Source organism: Sorex araneus, chromosome 8 (assembly GCF_027595985.1).
Source record: "Sorex araneus isolate mSorAra2 chromosome 8, mSorAra2.pri, whole genome shotgun sequence".
Taxonomy (NCBI): domain Eukaryota; kingdom Metazoa; phylum Chordata; class Mammalia; order Eulipotyphla; family Soricidae; genus Sorex; species Sorex araneus.
In genome coordinates, this window is record NC_073309.1 from 49,494,456 (window position 1) to 49,516,191 (window position 21,736).

At 61.7% G+C, this 21,736-nt stretch overlaps 2 protein-coding genes across 2 annotated transcripts; one reads left to right on the forward strand and one right to left on the reverse strand.

Annotated features, from left to right (window-relative positions):
• The first annotated feature begins 609 nt into the window (after positions 1-609).
• On the forward strand, positions 610-10,293 carry FOXA3 (forkhead box A3). Its single transcript, XM_004607722.2, has 2 exons — positions 610-733; positions 8,723-10,293. Exons 1-2 carry the CDS (start codon positions 665-667, stop codon positions 9,704-9,706), a joined length of 1,053 nt encoding a protein of 350 aa, XP_004607779.2. The 5' UTR covers positions 610-664; the 3' UTR covers positions 9,707-10,293.
• A 6,359-nt stretch (positions 10,294-16,652) lies between these two features.
• IRF2BP1 (interferon regulatory factor 2 binding protein 1) lies at positions 16,653-19,162 on the reverse strand. The gene has a single exon (XM_004607723.3). It carries the CDS (start codon positions 18,792-18,794, stop codon positions 17,046-17,048), a length of 1,749 nt encoding a protein of 582 aa, XP_004607780.1. The 5' UTR covers positions 18,795-19,162; the 3' UTR covers positions 16,653-17,045.
• Between the last annotated feature and the right edge of the window lie 2,574 nt (positions 19,163-21,736).

The following is a 21,736-nucleotide window of genomic DNA, read 5'->3' on the forward strand; positions in this document are numbered from 1 at the left end:
GACGTGCTCGCTCCAGTGGAGTCTGAGCAGAGACTCCGTCCCTTTCGCCCTTGGGGGGGGTCCCACTATTGACACAGCTTGCAGCTGTCGGAAGCTTTATTCTTCAATGCAATCCAACGGAAAAGCGCTTTCGAAGGTCCCTTAGCGGTCCCGATCGTGGCCGGCCCGCACCGCTGGAGTCCACTGTGCCCGGAGCCCCTTTGCCTTCCCTGCGCGACGGTCATGCTGGCCTCTGTTTCTTCACCCTTTCCTGTTGAGATGATGAACCCCCTGGGGTACGAGCAGGGGATCCCTCAGTGTCAACAGGGGTCTCGACCCCGGCCCTCTCCCACTCCAGCCCCCTCTGCGTCTTGGCACTTGGGGCTCCCGGCGCCTGGAGGGGGTCAATCTCCCCGCAGTCCTGCAGGGGGCGCCCCAACCCGAGCTCGCCTCCCTCGGGGAGGCGGGAGGGGAGCCCGGGGCGGACCAGGGCGGGCGGGGTGGCTGGGGCGGGGTGGGGGGGTGTCCCGGCTATAAAGCGTGGCCGCCTCCCGCGGCGCCCCGGACGGCTGCGACCCCGGGCGGTTGGACGGGCGGGCGCCGGGCGGGACTCGCACCGAGAGATCCCAAGCGCTCGATTTCCCCCGGGGCCGGGGCGGGGGCGGCTGGGGGCGCAGCCCGGGGGATGCTGGGCTCGGTGAAGATGGAGTCTCATGAACTGGCCGAATGGAGCTACTACCCGGAGGCGGGCGAGGTGTGTCCTCGGGGACGGTGGAGCGGGAAGTGGGAGGCAGGAGCGGCGCGGCGGGCGGACCTGCGGGCGAGGACCGGGGCGTGCGTCCGAATGGGCGCCCCAGCTGGGAGCTGAGCGGAGGAGCGGGGACCCACGGGGGCCAGGTGTGGCAGGCAGGGGGCCCGGGGGGACGCGGCACGCGGGCGCGGGCTCTGAGCCGGCCGGCCGAGGGCCAGCTGCTCCTTGGGAGTCGGAAAATTTCGGCAAAGGTCATGGCCGAATCGTCAAGGCTGGGTGTTGGGAACCCCAGTCCCAAGGAATAAGAAACTGGCAAACCAATGAAGTGAGAGCGCGGACTGCGGGGACCGAACCAGAGGGTTCCGGATTGAGGAAAGAGACGGCAGAGGGAAGGCTGGAGGAGAGCGGTGTTATAAAGAACGGGTGTTTCTCCAGAGAGAAGTCAGAACTGAGGTTCAGGATGAGGGTCCGGCGTGGCGATCTAGGGGAGGCTCGAAATGGGGATGTGCAGGGATGAGAGGTTGGCGCGGAGGGGCCAGAAATAACAGGTGAGTTTGGAACTGGGGCGCCCTGACATGGGGCGCCGAGGGGATCAGAATTGGGAAGTCAGAGATGAGGACACGTGATTGAGCCATGCGTTTAGCCCAAGAGGGGTCCCTTTGCACCCCCACCCCCATCCCTACTCGTGACCCTCACCCCTGGCGGCTGAACTTCAGGGGGTTAATTGTTATTAGAGCCCGCAGCAGGGTTCCTCCTGACTGGAGGAGGGGAGGGTGGAAGATTTCTCACCCCCACCCCTCTTCCAGCCAGCTCTCTGCGGCGCCCCCCTCCTCTGGAGGTCCTGGAGCTGGGATGGGGCGATCCACGTTCCCTCCGAGAATCCTGCCCAAGTCCAACTCTCAGTTACTGCCTCTGGAGTGTGTGGGGGAGCAGAGGGAGGTGGGGATCCTAATGGGAGAGTTATGGGGGTCTGGGCCCTGGAGCTCCCAGCCCCAGTGGGTGGGGGTGGTGGAGTGGAAGGATAATTTTCCAAAGAGGTGGGGCACAGCCTCAGCGATGGAAGCAGGAGAGGGGGGGAATGCCTGCCGCCTCCCCAGGCCTCCAGGTCTTGGCATGGAGCCCGGGGGGGGGGGGGGGCACCCGCCTGGGCCATGGAGGTGTGAGGTGCAGGTGGGGTAGGGCAGGCTGAGTGGAAAGAGGCTTTGGGGTAGTGAGAGATGTGGGGGAGGCGGCTAGAGGTGTCTTTTGTGAAGCGGGGTGGGCAGTGGCAGAAGGAGGTGACCAAGTCCTGTGGGGTTTTCGGGGAACCCTGGGCTAATCAGAGGTAATTTTCAGAGGCATCTCTGAAAATTGCTCTGGGGGGGTCAAGGCTGGAGGAGTTGTGATGGGGGGATTCAGTCTGAAATTCAGGGCTCATTTGTTGTGGAAATTGTATCAGAAATGAATGGGCAGTTTATTGAGGGGCTGAATCCGAGGGGGCATTCCCAGAGCTGTGCTCAGGAAGTTAGAGAACCATGTGAGTGCAGGGGCTGAGCCTGGGGCGGGGGCGGGTGGCTCTGAGCTCCAGACCTTTGCTCTGTCTCGGGGTCCCAGGGAGAGTTTAGAGATAATTAGCATCGCATCGAGGGTTATTTTTGATGAATTTGATTTGTGGGGGCTAGAAATGAAAATGGATGGAAAATAGAAACGGGGGTCTTCCAGCCTCCTGCCCTTGGATCAGAGCCGCAAGGATTTAGAGGGACCCCACTGCTTGGTACCTGCAGTGCCCTAAGGCACGGTGGTGTGCACACACACACAGCAGGGCAGGGTGGTATGCACTAGTGCGGGCGCGCGGGCGCGCACACGCACACACACCCCACACCAGGGCTGGGAGGAAATTGGAGGACTCTCACCGTGCAGCATTCCCGGGTTCCTGCAGTTCAGCTGGCCCAGCTGCTTGGCCAATTCTGAGATGGGGAAACCAGGAGCAGTGGGGGTTGGGGGCTGCCTGGGGTAGGGTGGGGTGGGGGCGCTGCTGGGAATAGAAAGGAGTCTTCTCCCTCCCTCCTACACCCTCACACACACACTCCAGTGACAATAAGGAAATGAAAAGGGAGAAATTCCAGGCTGTTGAGGTGGGGGTGCAGGTCCCCTGAGGGCTTCCCCCCCTCAATCCCAGCCCCGCCCTGGCAGGGGAGATCCGGCTCAGACCCGGACACTGGGGGTTCATCCCAGCTTGGGGCGTGGGAAAGCCTCGGGTGGATTAGGGCAGCTGCAGAGCTGGAGGGCAGCAGGAGGACTTCCGGGTGGGTGGGGACCCGGGGAAGGAGGGGGTTCCCCACCCCCATCCCCCGCCCCGACTTCCCCCGTGCTACCCCAGAGTTCTGACTTAGCCGAACAAACCTGGAGCCTCAGGAATCTCTCTCCCTACATCTTCAAGACCCCCTTCCCTGACCCTCCAGCCATGTGGGGGAGGGGGGAGGGGGGTTGGGGGAGACGGGGAGGGCAGGGGAAGGGGCTAGGGTTCCAGAGACCTGGGGGTGGGGCGAGGGGGATGATCAACCAAGCAGGGGGACTGGAGCAGAATCAGAGATGGGGGTCCCACTGGAGAGGAAGATTCGGGGAGAGATGAGGGAGAGAAGGGGTGCGGGAGACAGTGGGGAGGAGGGGCGGAGACAGGAGGGACAGAGGTGGATGCATGGAGCCAAGAGGGACACGGTGGAGGGTTTTTGTGGGAACACACATCCGGGAGGGCTGCCCCTGGTCCCTGGTCCCTGCCACTCTCAGCTTCTGGGCGTTCCCTGGCTCTCTGCATCTTGGTTTATTTCTTATTTGGCTTTGGGGCCACACCCGGCAGTGCTCAGGGTTGCTCCTGCTCTCAGGGGTCACTCCTGGTGGTGCTCAGGGGGGATCTGATGGGGTGCCAGGGATTGAACCAGGTTGAAGATGCGCCAGGCAGGTGCCCCCCCACCCCCCACTGGACTATCGCTCCTGCCCCACAGCGTGGTCTTTTGAATCTTTGATTTGGAGTTTTGTTGCTTGTTTGTTTGTTTGTTTGGGGGGGCCACATCCAGTACTTGGGGGCTTCTGGTGGTACTCAGAGAACCAGGGACTGAGCTGGGGTCAGCTGCATTCAAGGCAGCCTGCCCTGTTTTCTGCTCAGCTCTGTACGGGGAGGCCCGCAGATGCCCTGAGCACAAGGCACCCACTGGCCCCTAACTGGTGGTTCTGGCCAGATCACCCGCCCCATGTGGGGAGGAAGAGGCAGGAGGATTGCAGACTGAAGTGAAATCACAGACAGAGAAATCACGGCCCCCCCCTCCCCAGGGGCCTTTGTTTGCCACTCATTCCCTTCCTGCCAGATTGTCAGCCCTGTACTCAGGGATCACTGATCCTGGCAGTGCTCTGGGGACCATATAGGATGCTGGGGATTGAACCCAGGTCGGTCACGTGCAAGGCAAGTGCCCTCTGCACTGTGCTACTGCTCAGGTCCTACCCATAAATATCTCTTGAACATTTAAAAGAAAATATTGAGGTCCCAAGGCCTGACTTAGGCAAACACTTTAACACTGAGTTACTTTTCTTTTTCTTTTTTTTTTTTTCCCTTTTTGGGTCACACCTGGCGATGCACAGGGGTTACTCCTGGCTCTACACTCAGGAATCACTCCTGGTGGTGCTGGGGGGCCATATGGGAAGCTGGGAATCGAACCTGGGCTGGTTGTGTGCAAGGCAAAGGCCCTACCCGCTGTGCTATCACTCCAGCACCCCCCTCCCCGAGTTACCTTCTTAACCTCTTCTTTACACTCTAAAAATGATCTCTTGTGGCTGGAGCGATAGCACACAGGTAGGGCGTTTGCCTTGCACGCGGCTGACCCAGGTTCGAGTCCCAGCATCCCATATGATCCCCCGAGCACCACCAGGAGTAATTCTTGAGTGCATAAGCCAGAGTAACCCCTGTGCATCTCTGGGTGTGATGCAAAAAGCAAATAATAATAATAATGATCTCTTTTTTGGGGGGAGGGGATACCAGTAGTGTTGGGGGGAGCATGTGGTGCTGGTGATTGAACCCTGGGCTCTCATGTGCGAAGCTTGAGCGCTCTCTCCCCAACCCTTGCTCTTAAAAATTGAGAACTGTGGGGACTGGAGAGATAGTACAGTGGGTAGGGCGCTTGAGCCCGGCTTGATCCCCAGCACCCTGAGGCCTGCCAGGAGTGATCCCTGAGTGCAGATCCAGGATTAAGTCCTGAACACCACCAGGTGTGGTCCAGAAAAACAAATTTTATTTTATTTTTTTGCTTTTTGGGTCACACCCGGCAATGCACAGGGGTCATTCCTGGCTCATGCACTCAGGAATTACCCCTGGCGGTGCTCAGGGGACCATATGGGATGCTGGGATTCGAACCCGGGTCGGCCGTGTGCAAGGCAAACGCCCTACCCGCTGTGCTATCACTCCAGCCCCCAGAAAAACAAATTTTAATGAGAAAGAAATAAAAATTGACATCAAGGGCTAAAGACTTTGTACGGGGTAGGGGAGACACCAGCTTTTGCATGTGGCTAACTCATAGCACCACATGGTTGCATGAGTACGGCCAGGAGTGACTGCTGAACGTTGGATGTGACCCCCAAACTTAAGAACTAGGGATCAGAGATTTAGTCCTGGGCTTTAGTCTGATTCCCAGCATTGAGGTCCCAAGCAGCCTCACCTCCCGGTGCATTACATACCTAGCACTGAACTGCCAGGCTGGTAGGAACCCAATGTCACAAAGAGTGGCCCCCAGGCCCCCTGAGCTCAGCATGGGAACCCCCAAATTCTTTTTTTTTTTTTTTGCCTTTTTGGATCGCACCTAGTGATGCACAGGGGTTGCTCCTGGGTCTGCACTCAGGAATTACTCCTGGCGGTGCTCAGGGGACCATATGGGATGCCGGGGACTAAACCCCGGTCGACCGCATGCCAGGAAGACCCACTGTACTATCACTCCGGTCCCTATCCCCCCAAATTATTGAGGCCCTCAAAAAATTTTGGGGGTCTTTTGGGGGTGGCTGTAGCCATTGATGTTCAGGACTTACTCCTGGATCTGTGCTCGGGAATCTCTCCTGAGGGCGCTCAGACAATGTGGGAGATCTGGGATTGAGCCAGGTTGGCCACATGCGAGACAAGTGTCTCGCTGCTGTACTATCTCTCCAGCCTTTTTTTTTCTCCTCTTTTTCTTTCTCTTTTCACTCCTACTCTTTCTCCCCCAGGAGGTGTACTGGGAACTAAACTCAGTACCACACACCACACATATCTGAGGGTCACATTCTACTAATGAGCAGTATTCCAGGACCTGGGAGGATACTGGGGATTTTGGTAGTGGAAAACGTGCACTGGTGAAGGGATGGGTGTTTGATGACTCTATGATTGAAGCTCAAACATGAAAGCTTTGTTACTGTACCTCATGGTGAATCAATCAATCTATCTATATCTATATACATATATATATATATATATATATTCCAGGCCCCTCCAAAGACTTTTTCTCATATTACTAAATTACCAGATAGGAAATTAAAACTAACAGTATCCCAGATGTAGCACACCTGGTATGTGTGAGGCTCTGGGTTTGAGCCCCAGCACCGAAGGGTGGGGGAACAACCAAAGAATATTAATAGGGTTGGCTGTTAATGACTAGCATAGAAGAAGAAAGGTTTTGCAGATAAACGTGTGAAAGAAATCTGAATAAATTAAGTGAAAAGAATCAGGGGACAGAAAGATAATCCAGCAGGGAAGGCAAATAGCTGACCCCAGTTCAATACCCGGCATCCCATATGGTCCCCAACCACTTCCAGGAGTGATCCCCAAGTGCAGAGCCAGGAGTAACTCCTGAGCATTGCTGGGTGTGGTCCTCCCCAAAAGTTAAAAGAATTAAGGTTTGGGGGCCTGGGAGATTAAACTGAGCACAGGTTTTGCATGCAGGAGACCTGGGTTCAATCCCTAGCATCATACAATTCCCTGAGCCCCATGGGGAATGACCCCCAAAACCGAGTTGTTGTGGTCCCAGAATGAAAACCTGAAAGCTGAGAGGCTGGAGAGAGAACAGTGATCAGGGCACTCGCCTTGCCCATGGCTGACTCAGGTTTGATCATGGTTTCTAGCCTTGAGCCACATCCTTCCATTCCCCAAAATATATCCCTCTCTTCTGGGAGGTCACACCCAGTGGTTCCTCTTGGCTTTGTGTTTCCGGGTGATCACCCCTGACTGGGCTTAGGGGGACCATATGAGATCCCGGAAATTGAACCTGAGTCAGCTGGCAAACGCCCGCCCCTATACTCTTTCTCCAGCCCGTAAAGAATGTATTCTCGAGGCCAAAGAGATAGCACAGTGTGCAGGGTGTTTGCCTTGCACATGACCAACTCAGACTCAATGCTTGGCATCCCAGAGTGTTCCCTGAGCACCGCCAGGAGTAACTCCTAATTGCAGAGCCAGGAGTAACCCCTGAGCATCGCTAGGTGTGCCCCTCCCCACTCTGTGCCCCCCCCCACAAGAGAATGCATTCTCACTGCGGGAGCCAGAGCAATGGTACAGTGGGGAGGGCACTTGCCTTGCATATGGCCAACCCCACCATCCCAGAAAGAAGGGTGATTGGAGCCTGGAGTGACAGCACAGTGAGGAGGACACTTGCCTTGCACATGGCAGACCTGGGTTCGATCCCAGCATCCCCTATGGCTCCACAGGGAGCATAGAAGGGAACGCAGGTGGGGGGAGCTACACAGACAGATGGATGGTTGGTCCAATGACCCTCTGCTGCCCACCCTTGAAACTCACCTCCCCCTGAGCACCAGGAATAGGGTTTGGATGGTGGGGGGTTGTTTGTTTTGTTTTGTTTTTGGACCACCCAGGGGTGCTCAGAGGTTATTCCTGGCTCTGCACTCCAAAATTACTCACAGCAGTGCTTGAGGAACCATGTGGGAGAGTAGGAATTGAACTCAGGTCGGCTGTGTCCAAGGCACACGCCCTCCCCGCTGTACGATCACTCCCGCCCAAGCACTACCAGGAGTGACCCCTAAGCGTAATGCCAGGAGCATCACTGTGTGTTCCCCACCCCCACTGCAAAAAATAGAACGTATTCTTTTTTTTTTTTTTTTGCTTTTCGGGTCACACCCGGCCATGCACTGGGTTTACTCCTGGCTCTGCACTCAGGAATTACTCCTGACAGTGCTGAAGGACCATATGGGATGCTGGAAATCGAACCCAGGTCAACCGCGTGCAAGACAAATGCCCTACCTGCTGTGCTGTTGCTCCAGTCCCTAGAATGTATTCTTATTACAGTGCTTGTCTTTGTAAACCTTAGTGCTCCGGGGGGCCCTACCCCGTCTCCGAGAGTACGTGCCATGAGGGGGTGCGGTGCAGGGTACGTGGGACCGTGGCTACTCACAGCTGGTTCCAGGCTTAGTCTGTTGCAACACCTTAAGTCGGGAAGGTTCTGGAAAACTCCACTGCATGATCCAGAGAGAAGACGAGGGAAGAAGGCTAATTATTCTCCCACTAGGCTGCAAGGACAGCCGTGAAGGACTCTCCAAACTGTTCCGGTTATAGTTAGGGAGCCTCAAAAGGGGGCTCCAGAATATTGGGGGAGAGGACTGGGAGAGGTATGGTGAAGGGGAAGAGTGATCTGGGCAGCAGGCAGGGCACTCACCATGCATGCTGCCAACCTGGGCTCAATCGCTGGCACCACCTAGGATCCCCTGAACCTTACCAGCAGTGATCCCCGAACCAGGAGCAAGTGCTGACAGCACCGGGTGTGACCCAAACCCCCTCCCACAAAAAGGGTGATCGGGGCTCGGAGAGATAGCACAGTGGGGAGGACACTTGCCTACCAAGCAGCGGGCCTGGGTTCGATCTCTGGCATCCCTATGGCGCCACAGGGAGGATGGAAGGAAACCTGGGTGGTGCACAGACAGAGGGACACTGGGTTCAGTGACCCTCTGCTGCCTGGCCTGGAAACTCACCTCTCCCCATCTCTCTCTTGTCCATAGGTCTACTCCCCCGTGACCCCCGTGCCCACCATGGCCCCCCTCAACTCCTACATGACTCTGAACCCTCTGAGCTCTCCCTACCCCCCTGGGGGGCTCCCGGCATCCCCACTGCCCTCAGGACCCCTGGCACCTCCAGCGCCCACTGCGGCCACAGCCCCGCTGGGTCCCACTTTCCCAGGCCTAAGTGGCGGCAGTGGCGGAGGTAGCAGTTCCGGGTACGGGGGCCCGGGAGCCGGACTGGGGGCCGGGAAGGAGATGCCAAAGGGGTACCGGCGGCCCCTGGCCCACGCCAAGCCCCCCTACTCGTATATCTCGCTCATCACCATGGCCATCCAGCAGGCGCCCGGCAAGATGCTGACGCTGAGCGAGATCTACCAGTGGATCATGGATCTCTTCCCCTACTACCGGGAGAACCAGCAGCGCTGGCAGAACTCCATCCGCCACTCGCTCTCCTTCAACGACTGCTTCGTCAAGGTGGCCCGCTCCCCCGACAAGCCGGGCAAGGGCTCCTACTGGGCCCTGCACCCCAGCTCCGGGAACATGTTCGAGAACGGCTGCTACCTGCGCCGCCAGAAACGCTTCAAGCTGGAGGAGAAAGCTAAGAAAGGGACCAGCAGCCCGGCGGCCTCTAGGAACGCGGCCGCGGTGGCGGCCACCCCCGCCGCAGCCACCGTCGTCACCTCCCCGCCCCAGCCGCCAGCCCCAGAGCCCGAGGCCCCGACTGGGGATGAAGTGGGGGCGCTGGACTGCGGCTCCCCGCCTTCCTCCACACCCTATTTTACTGGCCTGGAGCTCCCCGGGGAGCTTAAGCTGGACCCTCCGTACAACTTCAACCACCCCTTCTCCATCAACAACCTGATGTCGGAACAGACGCCGGCACCCCCCAAGCTGGACGTGGGGTTTGGGGCCTACGGGGCCGAGGGGGCCGAGCCGGGAGGGTACTACCAGAGCCTGTACCCCCGCTCTCTGCTTAATGCATCCTAGCACGGAGGACGGAGGGAGCGAGGCTGCTGGCCGAGCTCATGCCCGTGGTCTCTGCTCGCTGGGAGCCTCCTGGGGGTGCCCTGCAGGTCCCCGAGATAACCCCCTTAGAGGGTGGGTCCTGGCAGGTGGCGTGCCCAGCCCCTAGGTGCTGTGAGTGGATCCCTCGAGATGGCCCATGTTGGTTGGCATCGCTGGCGGGTCCCACTGGCTGCATCTGCGGCGCTGTGATGGACACGCATGCCCCTTGTCCACCCTTTGCAGGGGCGGGGCACCTCTGCCAGGCTCTCCGTTCCATCTGCTCAGGCCACGTCCCTTTCTGGAGTTGGCAGAGTAGATGCTAAGTGGGTGACTGTCCCAGGCCCCCACCTGGGTGGGCGGATGGCGCCAGTGTGCCCAAGTACCACTCGGCCCCCTGAGCCCTGTGACACTGAAGTCGTCGCTCTCTTTCGGGGTGGGGGGCACAGAGAATGCGCCTCGGTAGATTCCAGGCACCCCCCGACCCCCACTTTTTTCTCCCCTTTTCTGGGAGGAACCAGGACTGGCTGGGGGGTGGGGAGTTTCTACCGAGTGCCCAGTAAGCAGGACACAGGCTGTGTGTGACCATTAAAGCACCGTTTCTGCCTCTTGGCCAATGTCTCCTGTCTTTGGCAGGGGAACCCTGGCAGGGGGGCTGTGCCAGGACACCCCAACCTCTTTTCTCCAGCCTGGCCCTTCTTTCCTGCCCCCAAGAGCTGGCGGCCTGGGAGGAGGGGCCCGGGGAGGCATCGACCTGACCTTTGGCCCTTGGCTGTCCCTGACCCCAGGACAGTTTGCTCACAGATAGCAGCCCCCGCGGCAGGGGCGCCAGGGCAGCCGGGGGAGGGGACTCGGCAGGTGACCAAGGCCATCTCCCTGTCCCTACTGCCCAGACCTGCGTCCCAGGCTTGGGCTCCCACAGCCTGTAGCCTGGGAGGCCTCTCAAGTGTCAGTTGAGTTTGGGAAGAGGAGACAGGAAGAAGGCAGTGCTCACACAACAGTGCTCATCCAGGATGTGGCCCCCAGTCTCTGGCCATCGCACTGCCCTTCCCCAGCAGCTTCACCAGCGGACCCCCCTGCATGCGTCTATGGTTTTTGTTCCCCCACTCCAGCCCCGGGCCCCTCTGGCTTGCTCTGAGTCGTGTCCTCCCTGCACATGTGTCCAGTGGCTGTTGGTCCGACACGACAGTGTGTCACATGCATCCAGGGCACTGGTCTACTTCCGAGTATGTGGGTCCGCCTGCGTCTCCAACTGTCTCTGCCGCGTCCGTCCCACATGTGAGCGCACGTGTGTGCATGTACGTGTGGATGGCCTGCGACCTCAGCGTGTGTCTGGGAAAGGGGTCCACTGCTCGTGGGGCGGGGTGGGGGCCAGGCCTAGTGTCTCACCTCAGGGCCTGGCTCACCAAGCAGACTGTCCTCCCCGTCCCTCACCTCACCCAGTGGACAGCCCTCCGGCGGGGGGGAGGGGCAGAGAGTGGACAGGTGGGAGCGGAGTGAGGGCTATGCCCTCAGATTCGCCTGTTGGCCCTGCTGTGCATGTGCCTGCCTGGATGCGTGTCTGTGGATTCATGCGTCTGTGTGTCCCAGTATCTGTATGTCCAGGTGTGTGTGTAAGAGACAATGGCCCTCCCAGCACCTACATCCACGTGTCCGGCTCACTGTCTTCTATCACCTGGCCGGGGGGCCTTTATCTCTGCCCCTCGGTTCTCTGGAGAAGGCCCCCCTTCATTCTCCGTACCGCCCTCTCTCCCGTCAGCCTACACCCCGTCTCCTCCCAATACCCCATTTCTGCCGTCCCTCCCTCGGGCCGCCGCCGCCTCCTCTGCCCGCTCCCGGCCCCTCGGTTTTCCCAGCTCTACCTGCCACCTCGCAGCCAGCCAGGCCCTCTATTTCTGTCGCTGTGCCCGCCCTGCCGGCCGCGTGTCACCCCCGCCCCCTGCACTGGAGAGGGGGGGGCCACCCCGTCAGCCCGTCCGACCAGCAGCCTCTGTCCTGGGCAGGACGGGGAATTCCTCCCGGTTCCTGGAAAAAACAACTGGGCCCGAGAGAAAGGCCCTCAGTCTCCCCGCGGCCCGGGGGTCTCTCCCAGAGCGGGGCGGCCCGAGGCAGGAAGCGCTGTGGTTTCTGGCTGCGCCCGGTGGCCTCCGGATCTGGCCCCCGCCCCCCCACCCCGCCCCCGGCCAACAGCCCAAATATTATTCCGCGGGAGGAGCTGGTGGCGGGGAGGAGACGGGGCTGAAAGAGGCTTTCAGGGCCGCCAGGCCTGGGGCTTCCTGTCCCCCGGCTTGGGCCTCAGGCCGCCCCAGTGGGGACCTCAGGTGGCCAGTGGGGCGGGGTGTTGGGGGTCCTCCTCCCGGGTGTCTGGTGGCCGCGGCCCCGCTGGCATGGGCAGGTGTGACCCCCCACCCCCAGGACAGCCGGCAGATGGCCAGCGTGGAAAAGTACCACGGCAGACGTGGGACGTGTGGAAGGGTTGCTGGACACCGGGGCCTGGGGGGTGCCAGGGGACAACCAGAGGGGGTGGGGGCGGGGGGACCGACCCGAGGCTCCCCCAGGATTGTGAGCTCCTGGTCTGTCTGTGCCAGAAGGCATGAGGCGACCACGACCGTGGAGAGGACGGTGTTCCAGTTCCTGGGGTTCCCCCCACCCCGTTTTATTTTTGCTGACACCGAGACATGCTGCAGTCTGAGCTGAATGGGGAAATGGGGGACGGGAACCCCAGAGTTGCACCCTACAGCCCCGGGGATGCGAGCCCTCCCTCCAGTGGTCCCAGGGAGGAGGGCACCCCCAAAGCCAGCATTCTGAGGCTGCAGTTGAGGGGGTCGTGATCCTGTCACGGGGTGTTCTGGGGCTCAGGGGTGACTTCCGGATGGATTGTGTCCCCGCCACCATGCCAGGGCTGGGGAGGGGGTGTGGCCACAGGGTTCACTGTCCCCGTGTCGCCCACACCAGTCCCCTCAGGCCTGCCTGGGTCCTGTCCCCGTGTCTGTCGTGCGAGTCACAGTGGGCTTCTGTCCCCAGACTCTGGCTGTGTTTATGCGTCTGTCTCTCCAAGTCAGCCTATATCTGTCCCTGTGTGTCACATCTCCCCAGGTGTCACCATGTTACTCACCGCCCAGGCCACAGGTGGGTGTGCCCGGCCCCCTGGTGCCAGTGCTGGGGCCCGGCCCATCCCACCCTCCTGTCGCCGCAGGCCAGGCCGGGCGCCTGTTTGCCACGCCAGCCCCAGGTAAACACCAGGATCCGGCACCCAGGGCCCCTCCCTCACCTCTGCTGGGCCCTGCGGCCTGCCCTCCACCGGGCTGGACTGGACGGGGCCCCTGGGCGGTGCCCCCCTGCCCCTCCCCCGCCCTGACCCACAGCCCAGCCAGGTCACCAGTCTTGCCCACGAGCCCCCCACCTGCCCTCTTCCCACGGGTCCCGTCTGGGAGGCTGCTGGCTAATGTCTGGGATTTTCTGCCCCTCGGGCCTCTCGCCCTGGCTAGGTGGGTCTTTCTCCTCCTTCCCGGTCTCTTTCCACCTCTCTCTGCTTTAGTTTTGCTTTTGGGGTGGGTGCCACCCTCGGCAGTGCTCGCAGCTGACTCCTGGCTGGGTGCTCAGGGCTCACTCCTGGTGGAACTCAGGGGCGCCCTGTGCATTGCTGGGGACCGAACCCAGGCTGGCCCTGTGCAAGGCAAGTGTCTTCCTCCCCTCCCCCTGCCCCCCACACCGTGCTCTCTCTGGGCCCTTCCTGGCTTTCATTTAGCGTCTCTCCCCAGCCTTCTTTGACCCTTTGTAAGCTGCTGCTTTGCCCCGGCCTCTGGGTCTCAGCCCCCAGGCGCGGCGCGCTGCCGTGGGCGGCCCAGCCCGCCGGTCTATCTATAAAGGTATATGCACTTATTATTTATATCTGTCCCAGCACAGCGGGGCAGACACTGGGGCCTTTGTGCAGTGGCCGCGCTGCCTGCCGGCCACTCCTTTGCCTGCGTCCCTGCCGCCGCCCGCTCCACTCCCCCCACACAGAAAGGTTCCTGTGGGCCTTGCCAGCTTCCTCTGCCCGAGGTGTGAGCGGGCACGCCACGGGCAGGCGGGCAGGGGGGCCCAGGGGACTTTTCCAGCTGCACGGATGCTTTCTGGGTGCTGAGGGCAGTGCCAGGAACGCCACGGCTCGGCTGCCTGCTGTCTCTCTGCGCCTCTCGGGCAGGCTGACACCCAGCTTTCTCTGCGGGTTCGGGTCGTACTGGTTGGCGCCCTCAGGGTCGTGCTGTGCCAGGCCCTGAGCCCTCCTGGGTGAGGAGTGCCCCCACCAGCTCTCCCTTCTCTGCTCCATCCTTTCACTCAGGGGTCGACATGCATCACTGGGTCCCTTTCAAATAAAACCCGAAGCTCCGGGCTGGGGAGAGGGCTCATCAGAGGGACGCCCCAGTTGGTTCTGGGCCCTGAGCTGTAAGTCGCCCCCAAGCACTGCCCCCCACCCTCTCCAAAATCCAAACTCCTTCCCTGACCTCTAGCTCCACCCTGGACTCTCCTAGCCCTCTGACCACCTTTTTCCCCACTGCCGTCTGGTCGCAGCGACACTGGCCACCTGCCTGCTTCTAAGCCACAGTTCTACATGTTCCCTCCATGTTGGCTTCTGCACTTCTTTCTGTGGCAACCTCAGGGGCCAGGGATGTGGCTGTAGTGATAAAAACACACGCCTAGGATTCGTGAGGTCTTGAGTTCAATCCCCAGCACCACTCACACCCCCTGCCCCGACTCCCCCATATGGAACCACTGGGTCAAGTAATGCCTTGAGTGGCCCCTATGAACAATGTAATCCAAGGATTAACCTCGTCCCACACTGTCCCCCTTCTTCGGTTTATCTCCCAGCACAGGGCTTGCTGCCCTGCACTCGTCATATTTACTGGCTCTGTCATGTAACGGGAAGGGCTGCACGATGTCCCTGTGGTGCTCCCCAGGACCCCATAGCGACGGGGACAGCCCTGGGGCTGCCCTCACAAGGCTTACTGTCCAGTGCCCTGTAATCCGTTCCACTGGCCAGGCTGGGAGAGCCCAGAAATGGCACCTGACGCAGCCTGGGGGTGGGGAGGGGGGCAGGGCGGGCCTCCTGGATGAAGGGTCAGCTGCGCTGAGACCTGGAGAATGAGGAGTAAGCCAGGTGCTGTCTAGGACACTGATGACAAGCCCTGGTCTGGGCCGAGCGCGGGTGGCCCGCAGGAGCTGTGAGCACTCTGCTGCCTTCCCGTTCTCTTCCCCTCTCTGAACCTTTCTGGATATTTCTGGCCAGGTGGACCTCCTGCGTGACCCTGCTGTCTCTGGTCTCCCCACTTCTGTGTGTCCCTGCTTTTCCAGGGGTCTCTCTGCTGAGGTCACTCAAATCCTCTTCCCCTCTGCCCCATCCTGAAATAAACCCAGATCCCCTTTCCCCGACCCCACCCTGGTGCTGGGGGGGGGAAGGGGACAAGGGGACAGAGCCCCTCACGCCCACACAGGTCAGGCCTCTGCGAGGTTAATGGTTAACCCGGCCTCTATCTAGAATACACAGGGCCAGGCTGGGGGTGACTCCCCTGCCCCCCACCCACCCACCAGCTGTTCTTAAAGCACCAGTTCACCTCCCCTGTTCTGCACGAAGGTGCTGGCACTGGAGGCCTCCAGTCCCAGGCATGGGGTCCCTGTGTGTGTGTGTCGGGTCAGGTGGGCGACGTTCGTGGGACTGCAGAGCTGGGGTTGGAGAGGTCACCAGATTGGGGGGGGGGGAGCCCTGTCCAGGGCTCTCTTGCTCCAGGCTTATCGCTCGTGTATTTAATCAGGGGTGGCTTTCCCAGCCCTGCCCAGAGCCCAGGCTGGCAGTGCCAGGGTGGCAGGAGGTCTGGGCCCTGACTGCGGGGGGTGGGGAGGGATGACGACCCTTCCTTTTGTTCAAGAACTGGGAAATTTAAGCAGCTAGAGCCCCCCAAATTTGGGGGACTCAATTCCTGGGGTCCCTAACATTTGGCAGTTGGCCCCCGAGCTGTGAGGCTTGTGGGTAGGGCACCTGGGAAGCCCCGAGGGAGGCTGGACCTGGTTGGTCTTTTATTCTCCTCCAGACTTAGCTGGGGGAGCACCTGGCTTTGGGACATCGGGGTCACTTGGGGTGCTCCGCACACACGCCGCCGTTCCTCCTCTCTCCATCCAGCTGCTGGCCAGCTGCCCCGTGCCCCTCCCCAAGCCGCTCTACTTCCCGGAATCTCCACTTCGGGGGTCGCGGCTGCGGAGGGTCGCCCCCTCCCCCTTAACCCCTGCTTCGCCGCAGCGCGCCCAGGCCCCGCCCCGTGACGCCAGCTAGCAGGAAGTCCTGGTTAATGATCAGCTCGCCGACAGGTGCGGGGCAAGGCCGCACACATCACAGACGGCGGCCGCGGGGTGGGGGGTGGGGGCGGGGGCCGGTTCTGACGCCGCCGGGCCCCGGGCCCCGGGGGCCCCAGGCTCCCCGCACGTCGGCCCTCAGCGCCCCGGCACGGGAGGTTTGGAGCGGTCACCTCGTTCCCCGGGACCCGGTCCGCGGACCCACGAAGGTCGACTTTGTCTCCCCATCTGGGGACTCCTAGCAACCGTGCCCCCAACCTCTCCCGGCACCCCCTGCCCCACGCGTCCCTCGGGACCGCCCAGCATCCCACACTCCACCTGGAGACTGACGCGCTGCGCCGGGAGGGAAGGCGAGCGCCCCAGCCCGGAGCCGCCCCCCTCTGCGCCCCGGTACTGTCTGGCGAACGCGCCGGCGGCTGGAGGGTTGCCCCGAGACGGCGCGGGTGCGAGCGGCCCGCGCGTGCCGCGGGCGGAGGGCGCCACCTGCCGGCCGCGCGGCGGCGCCCGCTCCCCTGCAGGACCAGTCCCGTCCCCCAGGGGGTGTAGCCGCTCACACACAACTCGGGGACCAAGGAGGGCGGGAGGGAAAAAAAAAAAAAACCCAAAACCATCTTTCGGTTTATTGAAGGAGGAAAAAGGGGGCGGGAGAGAGAGAGGAGGGGTAATAAATGTTTTTTGCTTCGTTTATAAAGAGCGAGATTTCTGGAGGCCCCATCGCCAGGGGGAGGGGTCCACTCTCCCTCAACTACAAGCAGCAGCCAAGCCAAGCCAAGGAGGGGAGAGGGACACTGGAGGAGTCGAGGGACCCCAAATACCCCCTCGGACAGAAGCCACAAGCTTTCTCCCCCCACCCTCGATGCATCTACCCCGGGGACCCAAGGGGATGAGGAAGAGGTATGTACACAGTGAGGGAGGGGGAGAGCGGGGCAGGAGGGGGAATAAGTTATCCGCAGTGGCGGAGGGAGGCCAGGGCAGAGTAAATGGTTGCAGGGGTGGCCTAGGGGTCCCGTTCTTTCTTGACCTTGATGTCTCCAGCAAGGATGGTGGCGATCTCACCCTGCATAAAGGCCCAGGGGACGGAAGAGCCCACCAGCGGACACTTGTCCCCACTGGGACAGTAAACCTCCCCCGCGGGGCCCTGCGCCTTGATGAACTCCCTCGAGCAGGGGAAGCAGAACTTGTGTCCGGGTACCGAGGGGCACTGGACGAAGTGGGTGTCTTCCAGCCGCTCCCGGCAGAGGGTACAGCACAGGGGGGCCCCCGGGGTGGCTCCGGTGCCACTGCCCCCGCCGCTGACCGCTTCCGCCCCAGCCGTGGGGCTGACTTCTGTCTCACCATTGCGAGCCACCAGGCGGTGGGGTGTGGGGGGCGGGGCAGTGGACGAGGCCGCCGGGCTGGCCCCCCCAGCGCGCCCACCCCCGCCACCGGGGTCCTTGGGCGAGTGGCCCAGGGCCTCGGCCACGTTCTTCAGGGCCGCAATCGGGGAGGGCACGCCAGGGGTCTCGGCCGAGTAGGGCCCCCCGGGTGCCACCCAGTGGCGCTGCTGCTGTTCCTCCGTGGTCATCTTTCCCGCCGCCTCGCCCTCGGGCTCGGGGGAGGCTTTGCGGCGGCGCGGGGTGGGGGCCAGGTTCCTGGATGGCGCTCGAGGGGGCGGGCCGCACAGGGCGGCGGGGGCCGGCTCTGGGTACTGCTGGGGCAAGGCCTCAGCCGGCGCGGGCTCGCGGAAGCTGCGGACACCATCGGTCAGCAGCTCGCCCAGCTGGCGCCACTCGCCCGAGCCATGGCGGCGCTCGTACTCGAGGTACTTGAAGCCCGAAGAGGCCAGGGCCTTGCCGGGCTCCCGCAGGGCGTCATGGAACATCTGGCGGGCCACAGCCAGGACGCCTGCGTACACGTTGCCGGAGCCGCAGGGGTACTCGGTGAAGAGCTTCAGCTCGAACTCATAGCCCGGCGGGCGGGCGGTGGCATCGAAGGCGAAGACCCGGCCCACCAGCCCGTGATCCTTCTTGAAGCGCACATTGAAGGGGGCACAGGCGGACAGGGCCAGCAGCTGCTCCCGCACCGCCTTGGGGCGCCCGTGCCACTCCTCTGCCCGGCCCCGCATGGCCTCGTTCAGTTCGGCCAGGCAGTCCGCATTCCTCTGTTGCTTCTCCTTCTCGAAATCGGAGCCGAAGACTGGACGGGCAGGACTTAAGCCGGGTGCGAGGGTCAGGCCGCGGCTCCCCAGGCCGGACACCGCAGCTGCCAGCAGCCCGGGGGGTACCAGGCCGGGCATGGAGCCAAGCAGAGCCCTGCGCGCCCCCTCGGCCACCACGTCTTCGCGGCCCAGCCCATTGGCCAGGCGGGAGCCCAGCGTGTACTCCAAGGCGGGAGAGGGCAGGGGGAGGCGGCCAGAGGAGGTGGCCCTGTCATAGCGGTCCTGGCTCGAGACGCCGCCGCCCGTCCCCGAAGGCTGGGGCTGGGCCTGCGGGGGCGGCAGCTGGGGCCCCTGCGCGGCGGCCGTGGCCAGGTCTTTCGTGGCCGGATGCTTGAGGGCCGGGGGCCCCGGGGAGCGACCCTCGGGGAGCACGTGGCTGCGCTTGAGCTGGCGAGCGGCGTCGATGAGCAGCTCGATGCGATCGGCGCCCTCGAAATTCACGCAGCCGCGGCACACGGCCTCGCTGAAGTCCCACACCATGGCCCACGGCATCTTGGGCAGGTCGCACAGGTAGCACCACTGGCGGCGGGAGGCCTGCACCGACGCCATGGTGCCCGCGCGCGCGCCCCCGGGCCCCCGGGCCCCACCCGCCGCCGCCGTGAGATCCGCACCGCCGCCGCCTTTCGATCCGTGTCCCCCGGCCCGCGCGAGCCACGGTCGGGCCTCGGGCTCGGCCTCCCCGCCGGATCCAGGCCCGGCCCCCCTTCCCCGCCCCCTGGGCCCTAAGCCTTTTTCCTTACTCCCGCCTCCTTGAAAAAAAGCTGGCAGAGGCACGTCGGCGCCGCCGCCCGGGCCGGGCTCCGGGCCGAGACGCACAAGCTCCGGCGCCGCGATGGGCCGCGGGCAGCCGCCGCCTCCGGTCCCGCCGCCGCTCCCGCCGCCGCCGCCGCCGCCGCCGCCGCCGCCGCCGCTGCAACGGCCGCCGCCGCCTCCACCTCTTTCTGCCCCAGAGGCCGCTTCGCAGGGAAAGTTACATAACACGCGGCAAAGCCTTCTGGGAAACGTAGTCCCGCCGGGGCTGCTTCTTAAAGGGGCCGGGCCGCCGCCGGCGGGGCGGTTTGCAGCCTGGGCGCCACGCGCCTCTTAACGCTCCACGCCACCGGGCCGGGCGTCCGGCGCGCGTCGAGGTGCTTGGGCATGAGAGTTGGGGGACCAGAGACGAAGAGCAGCTCGAACGGCTCGAGCTACCTCGGGATCACAGGTGGTTTCGGAAATGGACTGGCTCCTGAGCGTCCACTTTCTTGCTGTGCAGCTTCGGGCACGAGGCCAACCGTCTCTGAGGCTTCGTCCCCCGCCCATCCAAGGTGGGCTAATGTTCGGTTAGCAAGTCCGCCGTTGCTGGGCGGCCCCTGACTGGAGGACCTCGAGATGGGACAATGATCAGCTCCGTTCGGGCGCTGGGGGGTCCGTAGTCGCCTCTTCCCCCTGTCCCCCCGTCCCGTGTTTGCAGCTTCTGATTGCAGCCGGCCACAGCGGGAGAGCGGAGAGGACCGAAGCGTCCGAACCTGGCCCCTGCCTCCGCTGCCTCTGGCTAAGGTCGTCGAGTGCCAGCCAACTGGGTTCCCGCTCAGCCGGCGCGCCCCGGGCTCCAAAGGGTTACAACGCCGGCTATCACCGGAGCCCCCTCTTCCCGGGCACTACATTTCCCAAGATGCTCTGCGGTCAGGATGAGATGACGCACTTCCGCCGCCGGGGGGGGGTTGGGGAGGCCTTCCAGATTTCCGCTGTTTCGTTCAACCATCCACCCCCAAATTTCGGAGGGTCTCTCCGTGCTTTCTGAGCACGAAAATGTAAGGGGAGACGTCCTCCCCCTTTATGCCGCCCGTTTGGTGTTATGAGAACAGAGACGACAAGAACGGGTGGGGGGTCGTTTCCGGGGAGGTGAAGTGACAGAGCACCCCCTGCAACCTTGAGTCTTGACCACCTGATAGGCCCAAGTGGGCTTGAGAGCCCTCCCTCCCGTCACCCAGGCTTTTTGGTTTTGTTTTGCTTTGGGAGCGTACCCATCGGTGCTCAAGGTTTGCATCTTGCTCTGCGCTCCAGGATCACGCCTGGTGGGTTGGGACACCTAATGGGATGCTGGGGTTCCAAGCCCGGTGAGCCAGGTGCAAGGCAAACGCCCTTTCTGCTGCTCCCGCCCCAGCTCCCCCAGTTTTTATTCTCCCCGGCGGTGCCTGTAACAGTGCAAGCCTAATGTGCGGGTGTGGGGGAAGTGGAAGGAGCTGCATGGGCTTTGGATTACTGGCCCGCATCAGCCTTTTCCTAGGGTTGGGTGGCCACGCATTGCTCAGAGCTACTTGAATGGAAATGCCAGTATTGCAATGATTAGCGTTTTGCAAACGGATGGGGGCCTATCTGCCCCCCACAACCCCTACCCCACTACTGTCAGCTTCATTACCCCCATTTCAATCTCAACTCTGCCATTTTACTTGCGCCTCTAGAGTGTATGTGTGGGGTTTTATGGTGCTGAGGACTGCACACGTGCCCTTGCATGCTAACCCGTGTTGAGCCACACGCCAGACCCTGTACAACTTCAAATTGGACGAGCATGCCAGAGTGTATCTTTTTCCCTTAATCGTGCAATATTGCACGCACGCAGAGTTAAGGATTTTACGAGCCAGTCACACAAGGGGGAGTATGTAGCTACATATTGAACCATTATGTGAACCATTATGTGCAGATCGCTTCCATACAATTGCCTTTAGGCCTCTCTTTAGAGGTGCAGGTGAGAGTTCAGAGTGTCTGCCAGCATCGGGGCTCTGGTGAACTAGTCCCAACAAGTTTAAAGCGATTCCAGAAGCTTCAGTGGGGAGGCACGAGAACTGGAGACCCTCTAGGCCAGGGATGTGACATCACATACCAAATAACCAGGACGGCAAATAAACCTAATGGCCAGGGAGATGGAGAGTGTGCTTCATTTTCCTGAGCACCACTGGATATGGCCCCAAGAAATAAATCAAGGGGGACTCGAGGTACAATTCAGTGGGCGGGTATTTGACTTGCATGTATGAGGTCCTGGGTTCGATCCTGGACACCACCCCAAAAAAATGAAAACGAGAACCCCAGGGTGTCTTCTCCAGCCACGTGGAGGTAAGACTTAAACACGAGTATAAAACACTTAACTGCTGTGTGGGCAGGCGGCATGGAACCATGTTCCCTGGCAACCCATGGTGGTACTTTTTAAGCTGCCCTTCTCCTTTGTGGGACACAGTTGTGGTTACTAACTTCGAGGGGACATGAGGAAAGGCTGGGTCACTGAGCTGAGACCCAGAGATTGATTAGAATCTTCCCAGGGGGGAGGTAAACGCACCTGGATCTTTGTGCCCATTTTACAGATGAGGAAAAGGGAGGCCCAGTAGGGACACACTCTGGCTGTTGTCAGCTTCACTGCGCCATGCTTTGCGGGCTGGGCTTCAGGGAGAAGTGGCTCCCAGCACTCCTGAAAAGTGGGGGAGACCCAGTGGCAGCTGGTGAGGGGCACTTATTCTGGC

Coding starts and splice junctions, on each gene's coding strand:
- IRF2BP1 (XM_004607723.3), bottom strand. CDS start 18,794: ATGGCGTCGGTGCAGGCCTCCCGCCGCCAGTGGTGCTACCTGTGCGAC.
- FOXA3 (XM_004607722.2), top strand. CDS start 665: ATGCTGGGCTCGGTGAAGATGGAGTCTCATGAACTGGCCGAATGGAGC. Junction 734..8,722: donor ACTACCCGGAGGCGGGCGAG/GTGTGTCCTCGG, acceptor TCTTGTCCATAG/GTCTACTCCCCCGTGACCCC.